This window comes from Sphaerodactylus townsendi, linkage group LG01 (assembly GCF_021028975.2).
Source record: "Sphaerodactylus townsendi isolate TG3544 linkage group LG01, MPM_Stown_v2.3, whole genome shotgun sequence".
NCBI lineage: Eukaryota > Metazoa > Chordata > Lepidosauria > Squamata > Sphaerodactylidae > Sphaerodactylus > Sphaerodactylus townsendi.
This window is the reverse complement of record NC_059425.1, coordinates 188,139,358-188,159,940: the sequence shown is the minus strand read 5'-3', so window position 1 is coordinate 188,159,940 and position 20,583 is coordinate 188,139,358. Positions and strand designations below refer to the sequence as shown.

Genomic DNA, 20,583 nt, shown 5'->3' with positions numbered 1-20,583 from the left:
TTAACAGGGTTACCTACACTGCTTCCCCAAAACTAGGTCTTCGGTTTAATGCTAAGAATTGAGCCCAGCGGCCCAGGCCAGCCTAGATGTGTGTGTGTGGGGGGGGAGACTCTGCAAGTGCCCACAGAGAGGGCTCTGGGTGCCACCTCTGGCACCCGTGCCATAGGTTCGCCACCACTGAGATAAACAGATAGAAAAGTTGGAAACAGGTGGATTTTCTTCCTGACACTGATACAGGCTGAGCAGAAGGACTAATAGAGTGGAAGGATAATGCCCCCCTCCCCCCCCCCCGCAGATGTAGGCCATTTCGAGCGTGGCATAGGGTTCCCAACCTCCAGGCGCGGCCAGCAAATCTGGAATTCCAACTGGTTTCCAAACTACAAAGATCTGTTCTCCTAGAGAAAATGCAATAAAAACACTGCATCAATATACAAAGCATTAGTAAAAAGTAGCCAAGTCACATTTTAGTTTTGTATAGCCAAAAGTCATTACAAAATAAGTGCAATGGGAACAATAAACAGTCAAAATTAAAAGTAAAACAATAACATGAGCATTTCACTAAACGTTAAAAAAATTACCAATGAAGTGAAACATCCACACCAATACATTCTATAGACGTGCCCCCATTGAGATCTCATTGCTGTTTTTGCTGCACAGATATTCTGTAAGTAACTACCGTGTTTCCCCGAAAATAAGACAGTGTCTTATATTAATTTTTGCTCCCAAAGATGTGCTATGTCTTATTTTCAGGGGATGTCTTATTTTTCCGCTCCACAGCTGCATGCTCTGGTGCTCTGTTCGATGGGCATGTTTCCAAACAAAAACTTTGCTATGTCTTATTTTCGGGGATGCCTTATATTTAGCACTTCAGCAAAACCTCTATTATGTCTTATTTTCAGGGGATGTCTTATTTTCGGGGAAACAGGGTAGTAAAAAAAGTAACAAACGTTACTCTTTAAAAAAAATTCAATCACAAACAATTCATTGAACGCTTCTATATTTCTAACAATTTCATGTGACAATTATCGCATTTGAATTGCTCTGAAACGAAACATCTTCTTGTCTCTGTTTAATTTCCAAGTTGAGTCCAAAGAAAGGTTCTTCAACCAACTTAAATATTAGTATATTAGTAAGTTTCAATGTAGTGTAATTTAATGTAGCAAATCTTATCTTCCTTCTGGTATTTTGCAGGGGTATTCCTTGGTAGTCTCTGGTCAAAGCACTAACCATAAACTAACCTGTTTAGTTCTGAGATCTGACAGTTGATATCCAGACAACCAAGGTCAGTTCCCCTAGAGCCGTGGTGGCGAACCTTTGGCACTCCCGATGTTATGGACTACAATTCCCATCTGCCCCAATTGGCCATGCTGGCAGGGGCTGATGGAGTGTAGTATCTGGAAATGCTGGGATATTACCACCCTAGAGAAAATGACTGTTCTGGAGGGTGGGCTCTATGGCTTTACACCCTACAGAGTTCTTTGGGCCCATCACAAACTATAAGCCTGGCCTATCTTGCAGGATTGTCATTGGGAGAAAGGGAGAGACTGGGGTTGCCATTTTCCTGGCGGCGGCTGGAGAGCCCCCGGAATTACAGCTGGTCTCCAGTTTACAGACATCCGTTCCCCTAGAGGAAATGGCAACTTTGGAGGGTGGAGTCTGTAGTATTATAGCCGACTGAGGTCTGTCCCTGCCCCCAAATATCCAAGAATTTCCCAACCCAGGCCAGGCAACACTTCTGGGGAAACAATGTTGTAAGTTGCTTTGTCCCAGCTGGGGAGAAAAGAGATATAAAGAAACTCTCTGCCTGGCCTACCTCGCAGGGTTGTTGTGAGAAGAAAGAGTAGGGCAGCGTGATGTTCAAGGCCTCTTCAAGTTATTGGGGAGAGAAGCATGATGTAAAGGAACCACCAACCTAGCCTACCTCCCAGGATTGCGGGGAGAAAGTGAAGACCGGTGGAACAATATTCCAAGGCGCTTTGAGTCCCAACTGGGCAGAAAAGCAGGTTGTAAAGAAACTCTCAGCCTGGCCCACCCCACAGGGCTCTCGATGTGACAAAGGAATGATTTTCTAAGCCCCTTCGAGTACCAGTTGCAGAGGAAGGCAGATTATAAAGAAACTCTCAGCCTGGCCCACCCCACAGGATTGTCCTTCTGGGAAAGGAATGATAGTCTAAGCTGCTTTGAGTCCCAACTGGAGAGAAAAGCAGGTTATAAAGCAGTGGTGGCGAACCTATGGCACAGGTGCCAGAGGTGGCACTCAGAGCCCTCTCTGTGGGCACACGCGAACAGAGTTTGTCGTGGGGGTGGTTGTGGTGGAAAACCCCACTGATTTTCATGGGAAGAACTAAAGCATGATCCTTTACCTGGGAGTAAGCTCAGTTGCTGGCAATGGGGCTTGCTTCAAAACCCTCCTAGGGTTGTGATTCATCCATTCGAAGCGTTGCACGGTTGCTTCACCAAGCTTACTCCCAAGTAACTCGCCTCGGAGCCTCTTTCTAAACTAAAACCTCAGTATTCAGGTTAAATTGCTGTGTTGGCACTTTGAGATAAATATGTGGGTCTTGGGTTGCCATTGGGGCACTGGGTCTCAAAAAGGTTCGCCATCACGGTTATAACGAAACTTCTGCACATGCAGAATAATGCGTTTTCAAACCACTTTCACAACTGTTTGCAAATGGATTTTGCTATTCTGCATAGCTTCAAAGAGCACTGAAAGCAGTTTGAAAGTGCATTGTTCTGCCTGTGCGGAAGGAGCCTCAGCCTGGCCAACCTCCCCCCCACACTGGGGAAAACAGCGGGATATAAAGAAACAGATGCAAACGCTTTTGTTTCGGTAATCCTTCGCTGCGGGGACGGGTTCTTGGGGCGCTGCAAAGAGACAAACTGGTGAGGTTGCCAACTCTGGGGTCAGAAATCCCTGGAGCTTTGGGGGGGTGGGTCCTGGGGAGAGGCGGGGCCTCGGCAAGTGGAATAAATGCTTTAAATCCACAAATGTTAAAAAAAACAAAACAAAAAAAACCCCCCCGCCTGGAGGTCAGCTATAACGGCCAGGGATCTCCCGCCCCCGCCTGGAGGTTGGTAACGCCACGGCAAAGGCCCGCACGGGCGCCTCCCCGGCTCGCGCAGGCGCTGCAGCCGGACCTCCCCGGCACGGCCTTGCCGGAGCGACCCGGGAGCTCCGCCTTGCGCCCTCGGCCGGCCCCGCCTGCTTCCGCCTTGCATTTGCACGCCGGGGAGGAAGGGAGCGCTTGCAAGGAGGCTGTTGCAGAAAGGGGCGAGGGGTCCTTCCGGAGGGTCTCCGGCCCAGGGACACTGCAAGGGGGGGGGCAGCCCTCCCAGGAGGGAGATCTGGCTCAGGCCAAAGGGGCCCCTTTTGCATCCTGCTCGAGAGTGGCGTCGGTGGACCTCTTTTCCTAATCCGAGCTTCACAACAACCCGGCAAGGTAGACGAGAGTGTGTCAGCCAGGGGGTTTTTAGGGTCTCCCCAACACCACCACCACCCCCCCCCCGCATTGTACATGATCCTGTAAAGATTTGAACCCGGGTCTCTCCCTGATCTCACTGTAGGGGTTAGCCCACTGTGTTAGCCCACTGCATTGAAAATAACCAGGAGTCTTAAGGTTGCCAACTCAAGGTTGGGAACAGCCTGGAGATTTGGGGGAGGGGAAGGACCCCTATAGAGTCCACCCTCATAAGCAGCTATTTTCTCCAGAGTAAATGATGTCTGCAATCTGGGGATCATCTATAATTCTGTCTGGAGATCAGTCATGATTCCATGCAATTTCCCGGCCTTTCCTGGAGATTGGCAACGATCTCCGCCCAGCAAGCCTCATGGCAGTATAGGGATTTAAACCCATGTCTCACTGAGCCTATTGTAGAGGGGCAGTAGTCATTTTAGTCCACTGCGCTGCCAGGAAGCAGGAGTCTGGTCTAGGGTTGCAAACTCCGGACTGGCAAATTCCTGGATATTTTTGGGGGTGGTTCCTGGGAATGATGCTGCTTGGGGAGGAAGGGACCCCTGTGGAATACAATGCTTCAGAACCCACCCTCCAGATCACTCACTCTCTCCAGGAGATCTGATCAGTAATCTGGAGATCAGAGGGTCTGAAAGGCTTCTGGGGTCTAGAGTTGCCAATTTCCACGTGAGACCTGGGAGATTTCCAGGCCTCACCTGGAAATTGGCAACCCTAGACCCCGGAAGTCTTTCAGATTCTCTGTTTTTTATTCCGGCGTTCAGTGAAGATGTAAACCGGAGTCTTGCGGCTCCTTGAGGACTAAAACCAGTTTATCCCAAACATACACTTTTGTTGACTAGAACCCACTTCGTCAGATGCGGGTAGGGTTGCCAGGTCCCCTAACCACAAGGGTTGATCACAACTTAGTGGACAGTGTTGAGAGTTGATATGGAACTATCGGTTTTGCAGAGGCGTAGTGGTTAAGTGAGTTTTTGAGTTTGGATTTATATCCCCCTTTTCTCTTCTGCAGGAGACTCAAAGGGGCTTACAATCTCCTTGCCCTTCCCCCCTCACAACAAACACCCTGTGAGGTGGGTGGGGCTGAGAGAGCTCCGAGAAGCTGTGACTAGCCCAAGGTCACCCAGCTGGCGTGTGTGGGAGTGTACAGGCTAATCTGAATTCCCCAGATAAGCCTCCACAGCTCAGGTGGCAGAGCTGGGAATCAAACCCGGTTCCTCCAGATTAGATACACGAGCTCTTAACCTCCTACGCCACTGCTTTGCTTTGCCGTGCTTTCACATGGTCAGGAGTTCGAGCCCCCTGTGGGTCAGATATCCTGGCAGCTGGCTCATGGTCAGCTCAGCCGTCCATCCATTCCTTGGTCGATAAATGAGTACCTAGCACATAGCCAGGGGGTAAAGAATAGCCGGGGAAAGCAATGGCAAACTACCCCGCAAAAACGGCTTGCCTATGAAATTACTGCTTGCAATGGTGCCCCAGGGTCAAGCACGACTGAAGGGGAAACTTTATCTATCGGTTTCGCAGGGTTATTGTTTTGGATCTCATAGTAGGCTATGGTATTCTGTGGATTCGAACCAAGCCTCTACTATTAAAATAGGGCCTCATAAGATTTTACCTCATGACCATAGCCCCACATGTTCAGACATGGAATACCAAAGGGCGGGTGCAACCTCAAAATGGCTGCCACAAGAGGCGGAGCCGGCTTCAAAATGTCAGTGAGTGAAATTGTGCAAAAATCTAATAGAAACTCTTCAATATTTCAGGTCTGATCAACAGGACACCTTTTGAAACGAACCTACAGTTTTACAATAATGTCTTGCGTACACACAGCTCACCTTCAGCCACACAGCGGATATCTTTGTGTGGATGAGCTGCCGCCGAAGCAATTAAAAACCTGCACAGCCAATCAGATCTCCAGAGGGACCTCCTTGGCAAAAGGCCCACTGGGTCTATTGACCCTCCAAAAATACCGTATATACTCGCATATAAGTCGAATTTTTCAGCACATTTTTTGTGCTGAAAAAGCCCCCCTCGACTTATGCACGAGTCAGGTGTATTTTAAAAAATATTTTAGGGTATTTACTTTGTCGGCTGCCACGGGGCGCAGTTTTTAGGCTAGTGGCACCAAAATTTCAGGGATTTTTGCAAGAGACTCTCTTGATGATACCACCCAAGTTTGGTAAAGTTTGGTTCAGGGGGTCCAAAGTTAAGGACCCCCAAAGGGGGTGCCCCATCCCCCATTGTTTCCAATGGGAGCTAATAGTAGATGGGGCTACATTTTGAGGGTCCATACCTTTGGACCCCTTGAACCAAACTTCACCAAACCTGGGTGGAATCATCAGGATAATCTCTTGCTGATACCAGCCAGGTTTGGTGATGTTTGGTTTAGGGGGTCCAAAGTTATGAATCCCCAAAGTGGGTGCCCCCATTTCCCATTGTTTCCAATGGGAGCTAATAGTAGATGGGGATACATTTTGAGGGTCCATAACTTTGGACCCCCTGAACCAAACTTCACCAAACCTGGGTGGTATCATCAGGAGGGTCTCCTAAAGATACTCTGAAATGTTGGTACTGCTAACATAAACATTCCTCCCCTGACCAAAAATCCAGTTTTGAAGGAATTTAACTCTTGTGTTTTAGCTTGGTTGCTGATTGAGCTAAGGTTTTTGTACTTTTAAAGGTATTGTTGAGACCATATTGTTTTTGTTGACCCTCTTTTCCACTTACAGAGCTAGTTCACTGTTTTTCTTTGAAATAAATATTCAAAAACATTTAACCTACTGATGCCTCAATTAATGTAATTTTATTGGTATCTAATTTTATTGTTGAAATTTACCAGTAGCTGCTGCATTTCCCACCCTCGACTTATACGCGAGTCAATAAGTTTTCCCAGTTTTTTGTGGTAAAATTAGGTGCCTCGACTTATATGCGGGTCGACTTATACACGAGTATATACGGTACTTGGCAGGCTCTAAAAAAGTTGTTGGTGCAATCCATGGCACCTTCTGGCACCAGGTTGGGGAACCTGGTATAGTCGTTGTCCCCTGCTGACTAGTTCCCTGCACATCACAATGGTATTTCTGATAATGTCTGGTTCTGATGTACAGAGAAGGTACAGGAGAAGTAACCCTATGAACCAGCGAATGGCATTCAGCACCATCCTTCGAACTTTGGTGCTGCCTTTATGGAGGAGAAGTCGACCTATGGCTACCAATCTTGATCCTCTTTGATCTGAGGTTGCAAATGCCTTAGCAGACCAGGTGCTCAGGAGCAGCAGCAGCAGAAGGCCATTGCTTTCACCTCCTGCATGTGAGCTCCCAAAGGCACCTGGTGGGCCACTGCGAGAAGCAGAGAGCTGGACTAGATGGACTCTAGTCTGATCCAGCAGGCTAGTTCTTATGTTCTTATGAGATTGTAAATGCCTTAGCAGACCAGGTGCTCGGGAGCAGCAGCGGGAGCAGCAAAAGGCCATTGCTTTCACATCCTGCATGTGAGCTCCCAAAGGCACCTGGTGGGCCACTGCGAGAAGCAGAGAGCTGGACTAGATGGACTCTGGTCTGATCCAGCAGGCTAGTTCTTATGTTCTTATGAGATTGTAAATGCCTTAGCAGACCAGGTGCTCGGGAGCAGCAGCGGGAGCAGCAGAAGGCCATTGCTTTCACATCCTGCATGTGAGCTCCCAAAGGCACCTGGTGGGCCACTGCGAGAAGCAGAGAGCTGGACTAGATGGACTCTGGTCTGATCCAGCTGGCTTGTTCTTATGTTCTTATGAACTTGCCGTTAAAACTGTTTATGTAACGTATTGTCAAAGGCTTTCATGGCTGGATTCAACTGGTTCTGGTGGGTTTTCCAGGCCACGGCCACACAGACCACGCCACACAGCCCGGAAAACCCGCCAGAACCTGTTTATGTAACCTTTTAAACCTTATTCAGAATAAAAGCCATGACTAGTGCTTGTTGCATAAGGATCCGGCATTACGTCCTATGCATCTTAGACTCCCAGCTCATGTCAAAACAGCTATTTTAAATAGCTTCCTTTGTTTGAATTATCATAATCAGTTAAACACACTTGATCTTCTAGTTCATGTCATGTATTTAATGCTGTAATTCAGGTGTTTCTTGCTATGTGGAAAAGTCCAGGGGAATCTTTACTTCCGAGAAGCAAGCTAGTGAAATACTTTTGGCAAATCCTAGTTCTTCCGAACCACTGATGGTGGTTTCCTCTCTTCCCTGCAAACCTGGATTAAACCGTGGCTTTTGTAGAAAAAAAATGGCAGCTGTGTTCTCACAGAATCCTGTAATAACAATTTGTGCCGGTTCTTGCTTGCAGGGGGGAAAAAAATGTCTGAAACACACCCGGCAGCGGAAGAATACCCGACAGAGATACAGGATTACCTTTCAGCCTTTGAAAAATCTCTTGGTTCTGTAGATGACACGCTCAAGACGATGATGTCCGTATCTAGGAGCGAACTTCTCCAGAAGGTAAAAGAGAGTCACAGTTAGTTTGTTTGGCTAATTTACGGTGCAGGCTAGGACGGAGCTGTAATGATCAGAGAATTTAATATCCGATGGGTCTGTTCTGCTGAAACTATCCAAAGGCCAAGAAGCGAACATATGGAACTTGGTAGAATTGGGGCAAAGCCCGACTGTTAAGACTTTGTCAAACTGCTGCATTATCCCTTCCAGCAGTACGGAGAATGCATCTTAAGGAATATATAAAGTGTCTCCCCCCCACATCTTTTCAACACCTAGCACAGTTCTCTGCCTGAGGCCTCTCTACACGCACCTGTGTACCTGAACATTTAAAATCCAATTTGTAATTTCTTTGGGGCAAAAGCAAAAACCTGTGCGGCACGGAATCTTCGCTCCCGGAAGGCCTTTTGCGCCTGAATGAGTAATGATGCCTGCAATCTTGACAACGCAACCCTTTGACAGCATCCGTGTGCAGTCTTGTATGCTGCTCATGGAACCAGAATTTTCTGGAAGTCCTGTAGAGGCAACATGACAGATTGACTATAACAAAAGCAAATGTTTCTCCTTTTTGCTTGGAGAGTCTCAGTAGTTCTGTCTGCTTAGTAGTCCTGTTATGTATTGTTGAAGCTTTCATATCTGGGTTCGACAGACTGTTGTGGGTTTTCTGGGCTGTGGGGCCGGGGTCTGGTAGTTTTTGCTCCTAAGGTTTCACCCGCATCTCTGGCTGGCATTTTTAGAGGCGCATCATGGTAAGATGTGTTTCTTTCTGAGAGAAACATGCAGGAATGGAGAGAAACACATCTTTGTGTGATATGCCTCTGAGAAAAACACAGAGATTATGGAATAATCTGAACCCTTTGGGGGTAGGGCGGTCTATTAAATTATTATTATTATTATTATTATTATTATTATTATTATTATTATTATTATTATTACTACTACTACTACTACTACTACTATTACTATTACTATTATTACTACTATTACTACTATTACTAATATTATTACTATTACTATTATGATTACTATTATGATTACTATTACTATTATTATTATTATTACTATTATTATTATTATTCACATAACAACACAGCACAAGTGTCTGGAATTCATCTCTGAATATCGAGTCCTTCCCAAGGACCTAGGATATTAGAGGTATTTGCGTAGAAAATGTGCAGTTCCTAGAAGTGCTGCTTTCTGCAGCATGTGGACTGATGTTCTGTCCAAGTTTAGGCTTTCCAGATGTTTTTCAAGATTTCTTGGGATGATGATGATGATGATGATGATGGACTGATGTTCTGTCCAAGTTTAGGCTTTCCAGATGTTTTTCAAGATTTCTTGGGATTATTATTATTATTACTATTACTATTATTAACAATAATAATAGTAGTAATAATAATAATGATGATACTACTACTACTACTACTGCTACTACTACTACTACTACTACTACTACTACTACTACTAATAATAATAATAATAATAATAATAATAATAATAATAATAATAATAATATATGGGCTGTTGGACCAAAACAGGTCAGCTGAGGTAAACTGATCCCTCCCCCTAAATTCTTTGAAGTACTGCCATAGACCTGGAAAGGGGAAAAAATTGGGATTCTCTCTGCCCTGCCATTCTAATGGGGTTCCTGGCACCCTCTTTTCTGATGTTTTAACAAAGCACAGCAAATGCACATTTGACGGTTTTATTTTTCTGTTTTAGTTGGATCCCCTTGAACAAGCAAAATTAGATCTGGTCTCAGCTTATACATTGAATTCACTGTTCTGGGGTGAGTATGTATATATTTAGGGCCATCACTTCTTTTATGCAACGACGTGGTTAAATAGGCCACTCTGTAACTGGGTATCGCCTTCTTTTATTTGTCTTCAAATAATTTTTCTTTTGTCAACAAAAAGTTACAGAAAAAGGAAAGTGAGCGAATAACAGCTATAGCAATAATAGTCATATATTTTAGAACAGATTATATTACACGGGTGTGCATTTATAATCTTGTCATATTATGAAAAATAAATTTACATTAGGTGTACTCTGTCTCACCAAAAGAAAAAAACTAAAATGGTAACTTCCTTTGCCACATGTTGGACTATCTTTGTTTTGGAATGCTCCCTTTGGGTTCTGGTGCCTGCCTAGCTCTGTTAGGTAGGAATGAGCACAATCATTAAACCATCTAGTTGTTTCTTGCTTCATTCTTGTTGATTACATTTTTGAAAAGAAATTATTAGACAGATACATTCACGTTTCTGTACATAAAGAAAAACCATGTTATGATAGTCAGTGAAGCTCTTGCTCTAATCAGGTTATTAAAATGTTATTTATGCTTAACTTGAAACTATCTATATATGCATGTTTGTAAAAAAAGTATGCATTCTTCTTAAGGGCATAGACTTTAACATCATAAATGACCCTATATATGCCTGAATAAGGCTTTATGTAATACTTAAAGTAGAACTTGCAACTGGATATCAGTTTCAACCATTTCTTTAAAAGATTGCTATTTTACTTCCACTTATATGTTCATAAATGTTATTAAAAATAGTAGTTCAGCCTCCAGTTTCTTAATAAAGCATCTTCAGCAGTGGCGTAGGAGGTTAAGAGCTCGTGTATCTAATCTGGAGGAACCGGGTTTGATTCCCAGCTCTGCCGCCTGAGCTGTGGAGGCTGATCTGGGGAACTCAGATTAGCCTGTACACTCCCACACACGCCAGCTGGGTGACCTTGGGCTAGTCACAGCTTCTCGGAGCTCTCTCAGCCCCACCTACCTCACGGGGTGTTTGTTGTGAGGGGGGAAGGGCAAGGAGATTGTCAGCCTCTTTGAGTCTCCTGCAGGAGAGAAAGGGGGGATAAAAATCCAAACTCTTCTTCTTCTTTTGGATATCAGTTTCAACCATTTCTTTAAAAGACTGCTATTTTACTTCCACTCATATGTTCATAAATGTTATTAAAAATAGTAGTTCAGCCTCCAGTTTCTTAATGAAGCATCTTCTGTTTTCTTTTTGTTCTTTGATGTGTTACTCTCTGAGCCTGCCACTGTTTTCTTCTGGCTTCCAACGCCCTTTGAATCCATCGGAGAGGCCTTTCCTATTGTAATGTAGGTTTCCTGTCCTGCAACCGAAGTTTTGGTTACTATTGAAGTGTTTAGTGGAGATGGCTATCGCTTTACCCTTTCTGAAAAATAAAAAATTTCATCTTGCAGTATATCTCACCACTCAAGGAGTCAATCCAAAGGAACATTCTGTGAAACAAGAGCTGGTAAGACTCCTCATTTTTACCGTTTTAGTGCAAACTTCCATTTTATTTGACAAGCGCTTGCCTGATATTAAATTGCAATTTAAAAAATTAGATTTATCATAAATGGGTTATAAATCATGATGTCCATTTTTGATATTGAAACATTTTACAGTCTTTTATTCCTTATGACAAGACCCTATTTGTAAGACCCTATTTTAAGCACAGCCCTTTCTTGTTTAGAAATCAGTCTTGTCTGATGGGAAATAGCTTACTTGCTTTGAAAATGGAGGGCCCCTTATTTTAAGTAACGCCCCTCTCCTATAATCAGAAAACTAGCACTGCAGAGAAAGAGCGGAGTTACAGTCTATCCCCCTTTCCCTGACATCTTAGGTTTCTACTTGTGGAGAAGCTTTTCCATGCGAGGAGCATTTAAAAACATTATCTTCTCTGCCCTTTTCCTTCCATTAACCTGAAAAGGAACCATGTAAGGTTTTATCTGTATGTACACAATCGGGGCTCTGTTACCTCTGTAGATTCAGCATCAAAGAACCTCTTTATTGTCCTTCTCTTTTCAGTGTTTCTGTAAAACAGGCGTTAGTTATTACCGATGAAGATATGCCCCCCAAAAGAGACAAGTAATCGGAAATACAACTAGCTTCGAGTCCAGGAGCATTTTAGACAGCAACTAGATATTTGGGACATAAACTTTCAAGGGACAACATTCCCTTCATTTGATAATCCTTTTCCCTCTGGAAATACCATGTGTACAAGTTAATATACTGTGACCTTGAAAACAAGTCGGGATCATGTAAGGTTATCTGGTTATCGCTTGGTTGAGCTAATAGAAGAAGAAGAAGAGGAGGAGGAGGAGGAGGAGGAGGAGTTTGGATTTATATCCCCCCTTTCTCTTCCGCAGGAGACTCAAAGGGGCTTACAATCTCCTTGCCCTTCCCCCCTCACAACAAACACCCTGTGAGATAAGTGGGGCTGAGAGAGCTCTGAGAAGCTGTGACTAGCCCAAGGTCACCCAGCTGGCGTGTGTGGGAGTGCCCAGGCTAATCTGAATTTCCCAGATAAGCCTCCACAGCTCAGGCAGCAGAGTGGGGAATCAAACCCGGTCCCTCCAGATTAGATACACGAGCTCTTAACCTCCTACGCCACTGCTGCTCCTGGACCCTTGGCCAAGGTTTATTTGGAACGCTAGGCACATGCGAACATAGACAATGGCTAAAAGCGGTGGACACTAATCTGGAGAACCAGGTTTGATTCCCCACTCCTCCACATGAGCAGCAGACTCTAATCTGGTGAATTGGATTTGTTTCGCGGCTCCTATACATGAAACCTACTGGGTGACCTTGGGCTAGTCACAGTTCTTTCAGAACTCTCTCAGCCCCACTTACCTTACAAGGTGTCTGTTGTGTGGGTAGAGGAAGGGAAGGAGTTTGTAAGTTGCTTTGAGACTCTTTACAGGAGAGAAAGGCTCTAAGCTCTTCTGTTCTTCCTCTATGGGGAGAAGGCTCTGTGCAAACTCTGCAACTAGTAGCAAAACAGAGCAGCACACATATCGTATCGCTCTCCTTCATCATGGTCCTGGTGGCATCAGAACCTCGTTGAATGCTTCAGGAGAGCAGTTGGTACATGTGGCCAAAGCCATATGGGACCAGCACCCTGCTTCAGGCGCTTCCGTCTTCAGAGATTAGGCAGCTGACAATTCAGGAACCGGCCTTATCTGTCACGGCACCAAACCTCCAGAACTGTCCCCCAAGAGCGCTTCACCTGTCCACTTTGGTTGCCATTTTCCCCCAGCGAGCGAAGACTTTTGTTGGTTTGTTTCACTGAGCATTCCCTCAGTTATCCCTCATAAGAACATAAGAACAAGCCAGCTGGATCAGACCAGAGTCCATCTAGTCCAGCTCTCTGCTACTCACCACCTCCTGTGGCAGCATATTCCAAACACCAATCACACGTTGCGTGAAGAAGCGTTTCCTTTTATTATTTCCTTTTATTATTCTTCCCCCCAGCATTTTCAATGGATGCCCCCTGGTTCTAGTATTGTGAGAGAGAGAGAAAAATTTCTCTCTGTCAACATTTTCTACCCCATGCATAATTTTCTAGACTTCAATCATATCCCCCCTCGGACTTCTTCTCTCCAAACTAAAGAGTCCCAAACGCTGCAGCCTCTCCTCATAAGGAAGGTGCTCCAGTCCCTCAATCATCCTCGTTGCCCTTCTCTGCATTTTTTTCTCCTTCCTAACCACTGTTTTTAAATTAATTAATTAATTAATTAATTATTGCGTTTTTATATCGCCATACCCCCGAAGGGCTCTGGGCGGTGAACAACATAAATCGCATATACAATAACCCTTAAATACATTAAAACAGTTTAAAACGCAGCGATCAGTAAAACAATGTCCGCAATAACCCTCATTAAAAACTTCCCCAAAGGGGGAAGAAAACGGGTCCCATAGATGGTGAGGGACCCAGAAAGATAAAAAGAAGAGGAGGAGGCGGCAGCAGGGGGCACCTGTCAGCGACTGGACACTCCAAAAGCCCGGCGGAACAACTCCGTCTTACAGGCCCTGCGGAACTCACCAAGATTCCGCAGGGCCCGGACAGCTGGAGGAAGAGTGTTCCACCAGGCAGGGGCCAGGGCTGTAAAGGCCCTGGCCCGGGTAGAGGCCAGCCTCATCATTGAGGGGCCAGGGACTATCAGCAGATTGTAGGGACATATGGGACATATGGGGTAGGGACATATGGGTAATGCGGTCCCGAAGGTACAAGGGTCCCAGGCTGCGTAAGGCCTGGGATTGCGGTCTTTGTTTTGTATGCATTTCCACTCTGGTTTTAATAGTTTTAACAATGTGTGTTTGGGAGGGGGTTGATTTTAAGAGGTGATGGTTAGCTGTCCTGGTGGCCCTTGTAAAGGCAGAGAGCTGACAGAGACACATTTTGCAAATGCATGCATCTTAACATTTGTGCGTTCATGCCTTATGTTTGGAGCTGGAACACACTGGCTGTGAGACTCCTCAAGAGACCGGCTAGCATATATTTTACTTAACTTTCCAGTTCCGGAAGAGAAACTCCGGGCGTGGGGTTTGTTCATAATAATAGTCTCTGTCTCCGAAAGTTTCAACCTCGCCGAAGTCCTAAAAGGGTTACATGTTAAAATAAAATAATCCTTTTTCCTTCCTGTCTCTTCTGAAAGTTGGATTGTCTGCCTCAACCGGCTTTTCACTTACGGAATGGAAAAAAAAAAGAAAAGAAAAAAAGAAAGTTGCACGTCTAATAATTATTTATAACTTCCAGGATAGTGTGTTTTCCTATAAATACTTGGGCTTGCGTTAATCTCCGAGGCTACCTTTTCTTACTCCTGTATGACTTTAAAAGTATCGGGTGGTTGATTTACTAGCAAAGATGGGAAAAGATTTCCCCTCCTCTTTTTCCAATTCGTCCATTAATTCATTTTCTCAGCAGTAAAGAATTCAGTTCGGCAACAACGCTAAAAGCTTTTTTGGCAGCCGCTGGACCGGGGCTGTCCAGTAATTCTGCATTAGTGACATATTTACTGCCTATCATAAATCTTTGGGGTTTGTCTTTATATTCCATTTAGAGGCAGGAGTACAGTATAGAAGACCTGGGGTATCGTGGAAATTCTGCTGACTTTAAAAATCAGAGCAAATGATTTAGTTTGGAAAATGTTGACGGGGTGGGGTAGAAGGGAAATCCTCGTTGGATCGGATTTATCAGCATTGCTCCTATGGATATAAATATGAACACTATATAGTCTGCAATGCTTGCATGGTAAAACCATGTTGCTAGGTTGAACGTCGCCACAACTAATTGCAAAATGCAAGGTACTCCTGCCTGTAGGTTCTTGTGTAAACATGCTACTTTGGTGCTCAGAATATACTCCTTTGCACTGGAAAAATGGAATTTGTTCGGTATCTCTTCATCTGAAGCAAATTACTATTCATTTCCCCCATGTTGAGCTTTATCTGTGTGAAATGCATCATGTTAGCCTACACTAAATGTATTTACAGTACATGTATTTACGGTAAAAGTTGAACCTTTCTGCCTAGCTGCTCTCCCAGTGAGTCTAAGGTTTTTCGACTTTCCCTCTGCCAAAGGGATTATTCTGTAGCTCTTCTAATGGGTTGGAGATGTTCTCCAATGAGATTTGGGTGGCCATGCTGGCAGGGGCTGATGGGATTCGTAGTCCATGAACATCTGGAGAGCCGCACGTTGCAGACCCCTGGTATAGAATGACTGCCCCAGAAAACGGTACATCCTTGTCTTGCATATCGAATGTCAGTTTATACCTTTTGCTGTTACTTTGCTACTTAGAGCATTTGTGCGTACGTTTGTTAGGGATGTATATAACAGATTGAAACGTTATTTTCAGGCTTTATTCAGAATTTATTCTGGACTAGCGCTAAAGCCCATTTCAAATTAAAATAAAATGGGCTCAAGAAGGGTGAGAGGGTGGGCAGGGGAGCAGCGGCGGCGTAGTGGTTAAGAGCAGGTGTACTCTAAACTAGAGGAACCAGGTTTGATTCCACACTCTGCCACTTGGGCAGTGGAGGCTTATCTGGTGGATCATATTAGCTTGTGCACTCCAACACAAGCCAGCTAGGTGACCTTGGGCTAGTCACAGTTCTTTGGAGCTCTCTCAGCCCCACCTACCTCACAGGGTGTTTGTTGTGAGGGGGGAAGGGAAAGGAAGCCCCTTTGTAAGCCCCTTTGAGTCTCCTTACAGGAGAGAAAGGGGAGATTCTTCTTCCTTCCTCCTCCTCCTCCTCCTCCCCCCTCCAGGAGAACAGCCCATATTGCCATAGTGCTGAACCTATGGCACTTCAGATGTTCATGGACTACAATTCCCATCAGCCCCTGCCAGCATGGCCAATTGGCCATGTTGGCAGGGGCTGATGGGAAATGTAAGCATGAACATCTGGAGTACCATAGGTTCGCCACCACTGGAGCACCTTCCTTATGAGGAGAGGCTGCAGCGTTTGGGACTCTGTAGTTTGGAGAGGAGATGTCTGAGGGGGGATATGATTGAAGTCTATAAAATTATGCATGGGGTAGAAAATGGGAGCCATCCATGTCTCAGCCATCAGTTTCCCATGTCCTATCAATGTGCTTCTCAGCACACTCCATATCCAGGGTTGTATCTTCTAAAGATGGCGCACAGGGCAAGCATACCCAGGGTTGAACAGTGCCCCCTCCTGGGCGTGGCTGGCTTTAAACTGTTGGCCTGGCCGAGCCCAGGCTTAAACTGTGCCCCTGCCCATGAACTCTACATGGAGTTCAGGGGCAGGGCATGCAGTTGAGTGCTGGACCCGGCCCAGCCTTGCACTGGCAATTTGAAGAGGGGGCAGGTCTTCTGGGGAGTGGTGGGGGGCTCTAGGTGTCATGGAATATTTTCTGCCCAAAAATACTCATGAACAAGGCGGTCAGCAGTGAGCAGTTTATTGAAGTCACGGCTGCAGTCGCGGAGAGAGGGCACCTTAGTGGGTGCGGCTCTCTAAAGCCTGTGGCACATCACAGCTCAATTTTAAGGCTCCTACTCTGTCCCCGTGGCCCTCCTCCTTTGGTCACGGGGCTCACACTCTACCAATCTGCTTCCAACACCTATCCCCTAGATCAGGGGTCTTCAAACTATGGCCCCCCAGATGTTCATGAACTACAATTCCCATCAGCCCTGCCACTTAGCCATGCTGGCAGGGGCTGATGGGAATTGTAGTCCGTGAACATCTGGAGGGCCATAGTTTGAAGACCCCTGCCCTAGATACATCAGGGGCTTTCCACATGCAGGCATTAGCTAAGCGAGCAATTTATTATTACAAATCATTGACTCTATGAAAACCCATACAGAGCTTGATAAAGTAAATATGCTCTTAAACTGTAATGACCTTGACTGTTGTCTCGCAGTGGCAAAGTTTCTGGCTGAGGTTTGCGAACTGAACTTATGACCCAGTGTGAAGTTTTATCTAGTAATTTTAACTGTATTTATATTGTATGTTCTGTATGCCAATAAAGGCTTATTGAAATTGATAGCTAAGCGAGCATAGAATATTTTAATTAGGAAATCAGCTAATTCTATATGTGGCACAAGCATGCGTCAGTATCCTGTGTTTCTGGCTACCACAGGCCTAGTTCCTTGTTCTTTTCTCCCTTTAGTTCCTCTTTTCTCTCTGTCTCATTTTCCATAGTTATAAGCAACTGTGACCTTCACACTCAAGAAATACATTTTTCCATATCATAGGCTGCCTGGTGCACCCCTTAAGCAGCACCCAAAGTACTTGGATGGGAGACCACCAAGGAAGTCCAAGGTTACTATGCAAAGGAAGGCAGCGGCAATCCACCTTTTCCTTTGGCGGCCCTATGGGGTTGCCATAAATGTGCTGCAACTTGACAGCACTTTCCACTACCAGCATTATAAGCAAACAAACAACTGCCCCCCCCCCGTCAAAGATGCAAAAACACTGGCCAGCAAGCTTTGCTGTGGCCCTGAAGATCTCCAACCAGGGAGGGGGGCATCACAGGGGACCCATTCCACAGAGTGGGGTGCTGCAGGGAAATTGGCGTGGTCTCTGGTCAGTACCAGATGGCCCACCCTAACTTGGCAAACGACTGGCAAGTAGCAGGCTGAATACCATAGTTGGCATGCAGCAGGGGTCTTCAAACTATGACCCTCCAGATGTTCATGGACTACAATTCCCATCAGCCCCTGCCAGCATGGCCAAGTGGTAGGGCTCATGGAAATTGTAGTCTATGAACATCTGGAGGGCCATAGTTTGAAGACCCATGGCATACAGGATCATATGCAAGGTGATGGTGGACCCCAGACCCTGCAGGGCTTTGAAGATCATGCCTAGCACCTTTCTTCGCATGCGAGAAAGAATAATACTTGTATACAGAAGACAACACACGCTGCTTTATGCTGTGTTTGGCATTCATTTGTCTTTATCTTTTCACCGGTTTTTTTGCCCAGTAATTTTTTATTATGCCGTTATGTTTCAGGAGAGAATACGAACCTACATGAACCGAGTGAAGGAGATCGCGGACCGGAAAAAAGCGGCCAAGCTGGACAGAGGCGCGGCCTCGCGATTCGTGCGGAACGCACTGTACGAACCGAAACCGCAGAACGAGGCGGCCAAGAAATCTCCTCTTCTGGCCAAAAAGAAGAAAACACGCTAGGAGTGCCACGGTCTGTGGTAATTGTGTACGAGGGGGAGGATATATTTTTAAGGACGCTTTTCTCCGTTTTATATACATGTTGACGAAGAAGATGGGATGAACAACAACTCGAGACTGTATTCTTTTCCCAACTGCAGTATTCCAGTCTGTGTTGTGAATGAATTCCTGAAAACGAAATTGCTTGCCAGACAATGAGCTTCTGGCTTTTTAGTGACGCAAAATACACGAATGCTCTGTTCAGCTAGTCTAACCCCAACCCCTTTTCGATATGCAGAACGACCAGTTATTTGTACACGAACTTTATAACAGTAAGCGTGATGGTACAACTTGTGAACTGAATCAACAGTGTTCCAAAATATCAGCCCTTGGACACCTCCTTCTCCTTTTCTGTGGTGGGGCTAAGGGAAGCCAAATGAGTTGTACATCTGTGTGCTAAATATCCTCTTAGACACAATCATATGCTTCCGTCTCCAACCTGAACTGGGTTCTCCTCTGTATAGTTACCGCCACTCCCACCTCTTACATTGCCATCAGTGGCCCCCTCGCTCCCAATTGAGAAGTGACCCCCGTTACCCAGGATACATTTTGCAGATGTCAGGAACCTACTACACCCTTGTCTGATTTTCCCATCTAACTATTCACGAACAATATACTGGACTGGCTCTGTAATGTAAGGCTATACAAGATAACTGTTGTTTTCATGTTGGGTTCATACTTGGCAAAAATAATATAGTGAAGCCTTGATACTTTTGCTGTCCTGTTATTCAGTAAATACTGAGCTCCAAACAAATAGGTTTTGGATGTGTTTTTGATATGGGAAGGGGATGTGTTGAAAGGTCAGGGCTGAAGAACGTAGGACTTCTTGGTCGGTGATGGGGCGGAACTTACAAAAAGTCCCGTCTTTTGGGCCAGGTAAGATTCTTGCAGCTGCCGCCAAACGGAGCATCTGAATATTTGACCTGTTGTGGCAACGGTAAATCCTGTGGGGTCGTTTCAGAGCAAGGAAAAGTTCCAGGGTGGGGGGGCTCCCCTAATGCCATACCCTGGTATGAATCTGGTATCTTCTTCCCCGCCGGTCACATAATCAAATGGCTGCTTACAGTTTACTTTCAAGTCATGCAGTGAAAATCCTTGTACTGTGTTGGCAGCTGCTGCCAAAGCAATGTTTAAAATGCTGCACAGCCAAGGCCAATCAGAGACCCTGCTGTACAGAACCCCAACTTGGCTCCGCCCATATTCTAAGAACACTTGGGCTCCTTCCGCACATGTAGAATAATACACTTTCAAACTGCTTTCAGTACTCTTTGAAGCTGTGCGGAATAGCAAAATCCACTTGCAAACAGTTGTGAAAGTGGTTTGAAAACGCATTGTTTTGTGTGTGCGGAGGGGGCCTTGGTGAGCACCAGAAAAGGTATCCGTGGGAACCGTCATGCCCTTGGTCTAAGACCGGTGGCAGCTCTCCTTGGTCTTAGGTAGAAGCCTTTTTAAATCACCTATTGCCTGATCCTATTCCAAACCAGAGTTGCCGGGAATTGAAGCTGGGAACTTCCACATCAAAGCTGAGTTTCTTTCACTGAGCCAGCGGCCCTCACTGCATAGCAGTTTGTTAATATGAGTGTGAAGGAGCGCGAAAGACACTGTTGGCTTAACCATCCTGAAAAATCTGCAGTAGCAGAACATGTCTTAAACAAAACTGGACATAACATTTTATTTGAAAACACTGAAATTCTGGACAATTCAGAAGGTTACTATGTCAGACTGCACAGGGAGGCCATTGAAATTCACAAACACCAAGACAACTTCGACAAGAAAGAAGAGACTCTGAGAATTAACAAAGCTTGGCTTCCAGCACTTTAAAAAACCAGAGACAAAGGCCAAGGGCATGCTAAGTTCACGGACAATGGACTCCACCCAGATACAGGATTTGCATTCACCAAATACTGCTGCTGCTGCAGGGAATGCAAATGTGAATCACTCCCTAGACTGAAAACCCCCACCTGCAATACTATACTATCAACCACACCTTTGCATAGCAAGTTCCACCCAAACACTTACTGACTGGTTCCCCACCGGGTGACATGACAATTTATACCCCACTAAAACACTCCCTTCTTACTGGACACAGTGTGTAACAGACTTCCTTCTGTGATCCACCTCTGAAGATGCCAGCCACAGATGCAGGCAA

General features: G+C 45.4%; 1 protein-coding gene across 1 annotated transcript; it reads left to right on the top strand.

Annotated features, from left to right (window-relative positions):
- The first annotated feature begins 3,204 nt into the window (after nucleotides 1–3,204).
- Nucleotides 3,205–19,188, top strand: C1D (C1D nuclear receptor corepressor). The gene is made up of 5 exons (XM_048501637.1): nucleotides 3,205–3,443; nucleotides 7,807–7,958; nucleotides 9,672–9,738; nucleotides 11,164–11,219; nucleotides 18,222–19,188. Exons 2-5 carry the CDS (start codon nucleotides 7,818–7,820, stop codon nucleotides 18,396–18,398), a joined length of 441 nt encoding a protein of 146 aa, XP_048357594.1. The 5' UTR covers nucleotides 3,205–3,443; nucleotides 7,807–7,817; the 3' UTR covers nucleotides 18,399–19,188.
- Nucleotides 19,189–20,583: the final 1,395 nt, after the last annotated feature.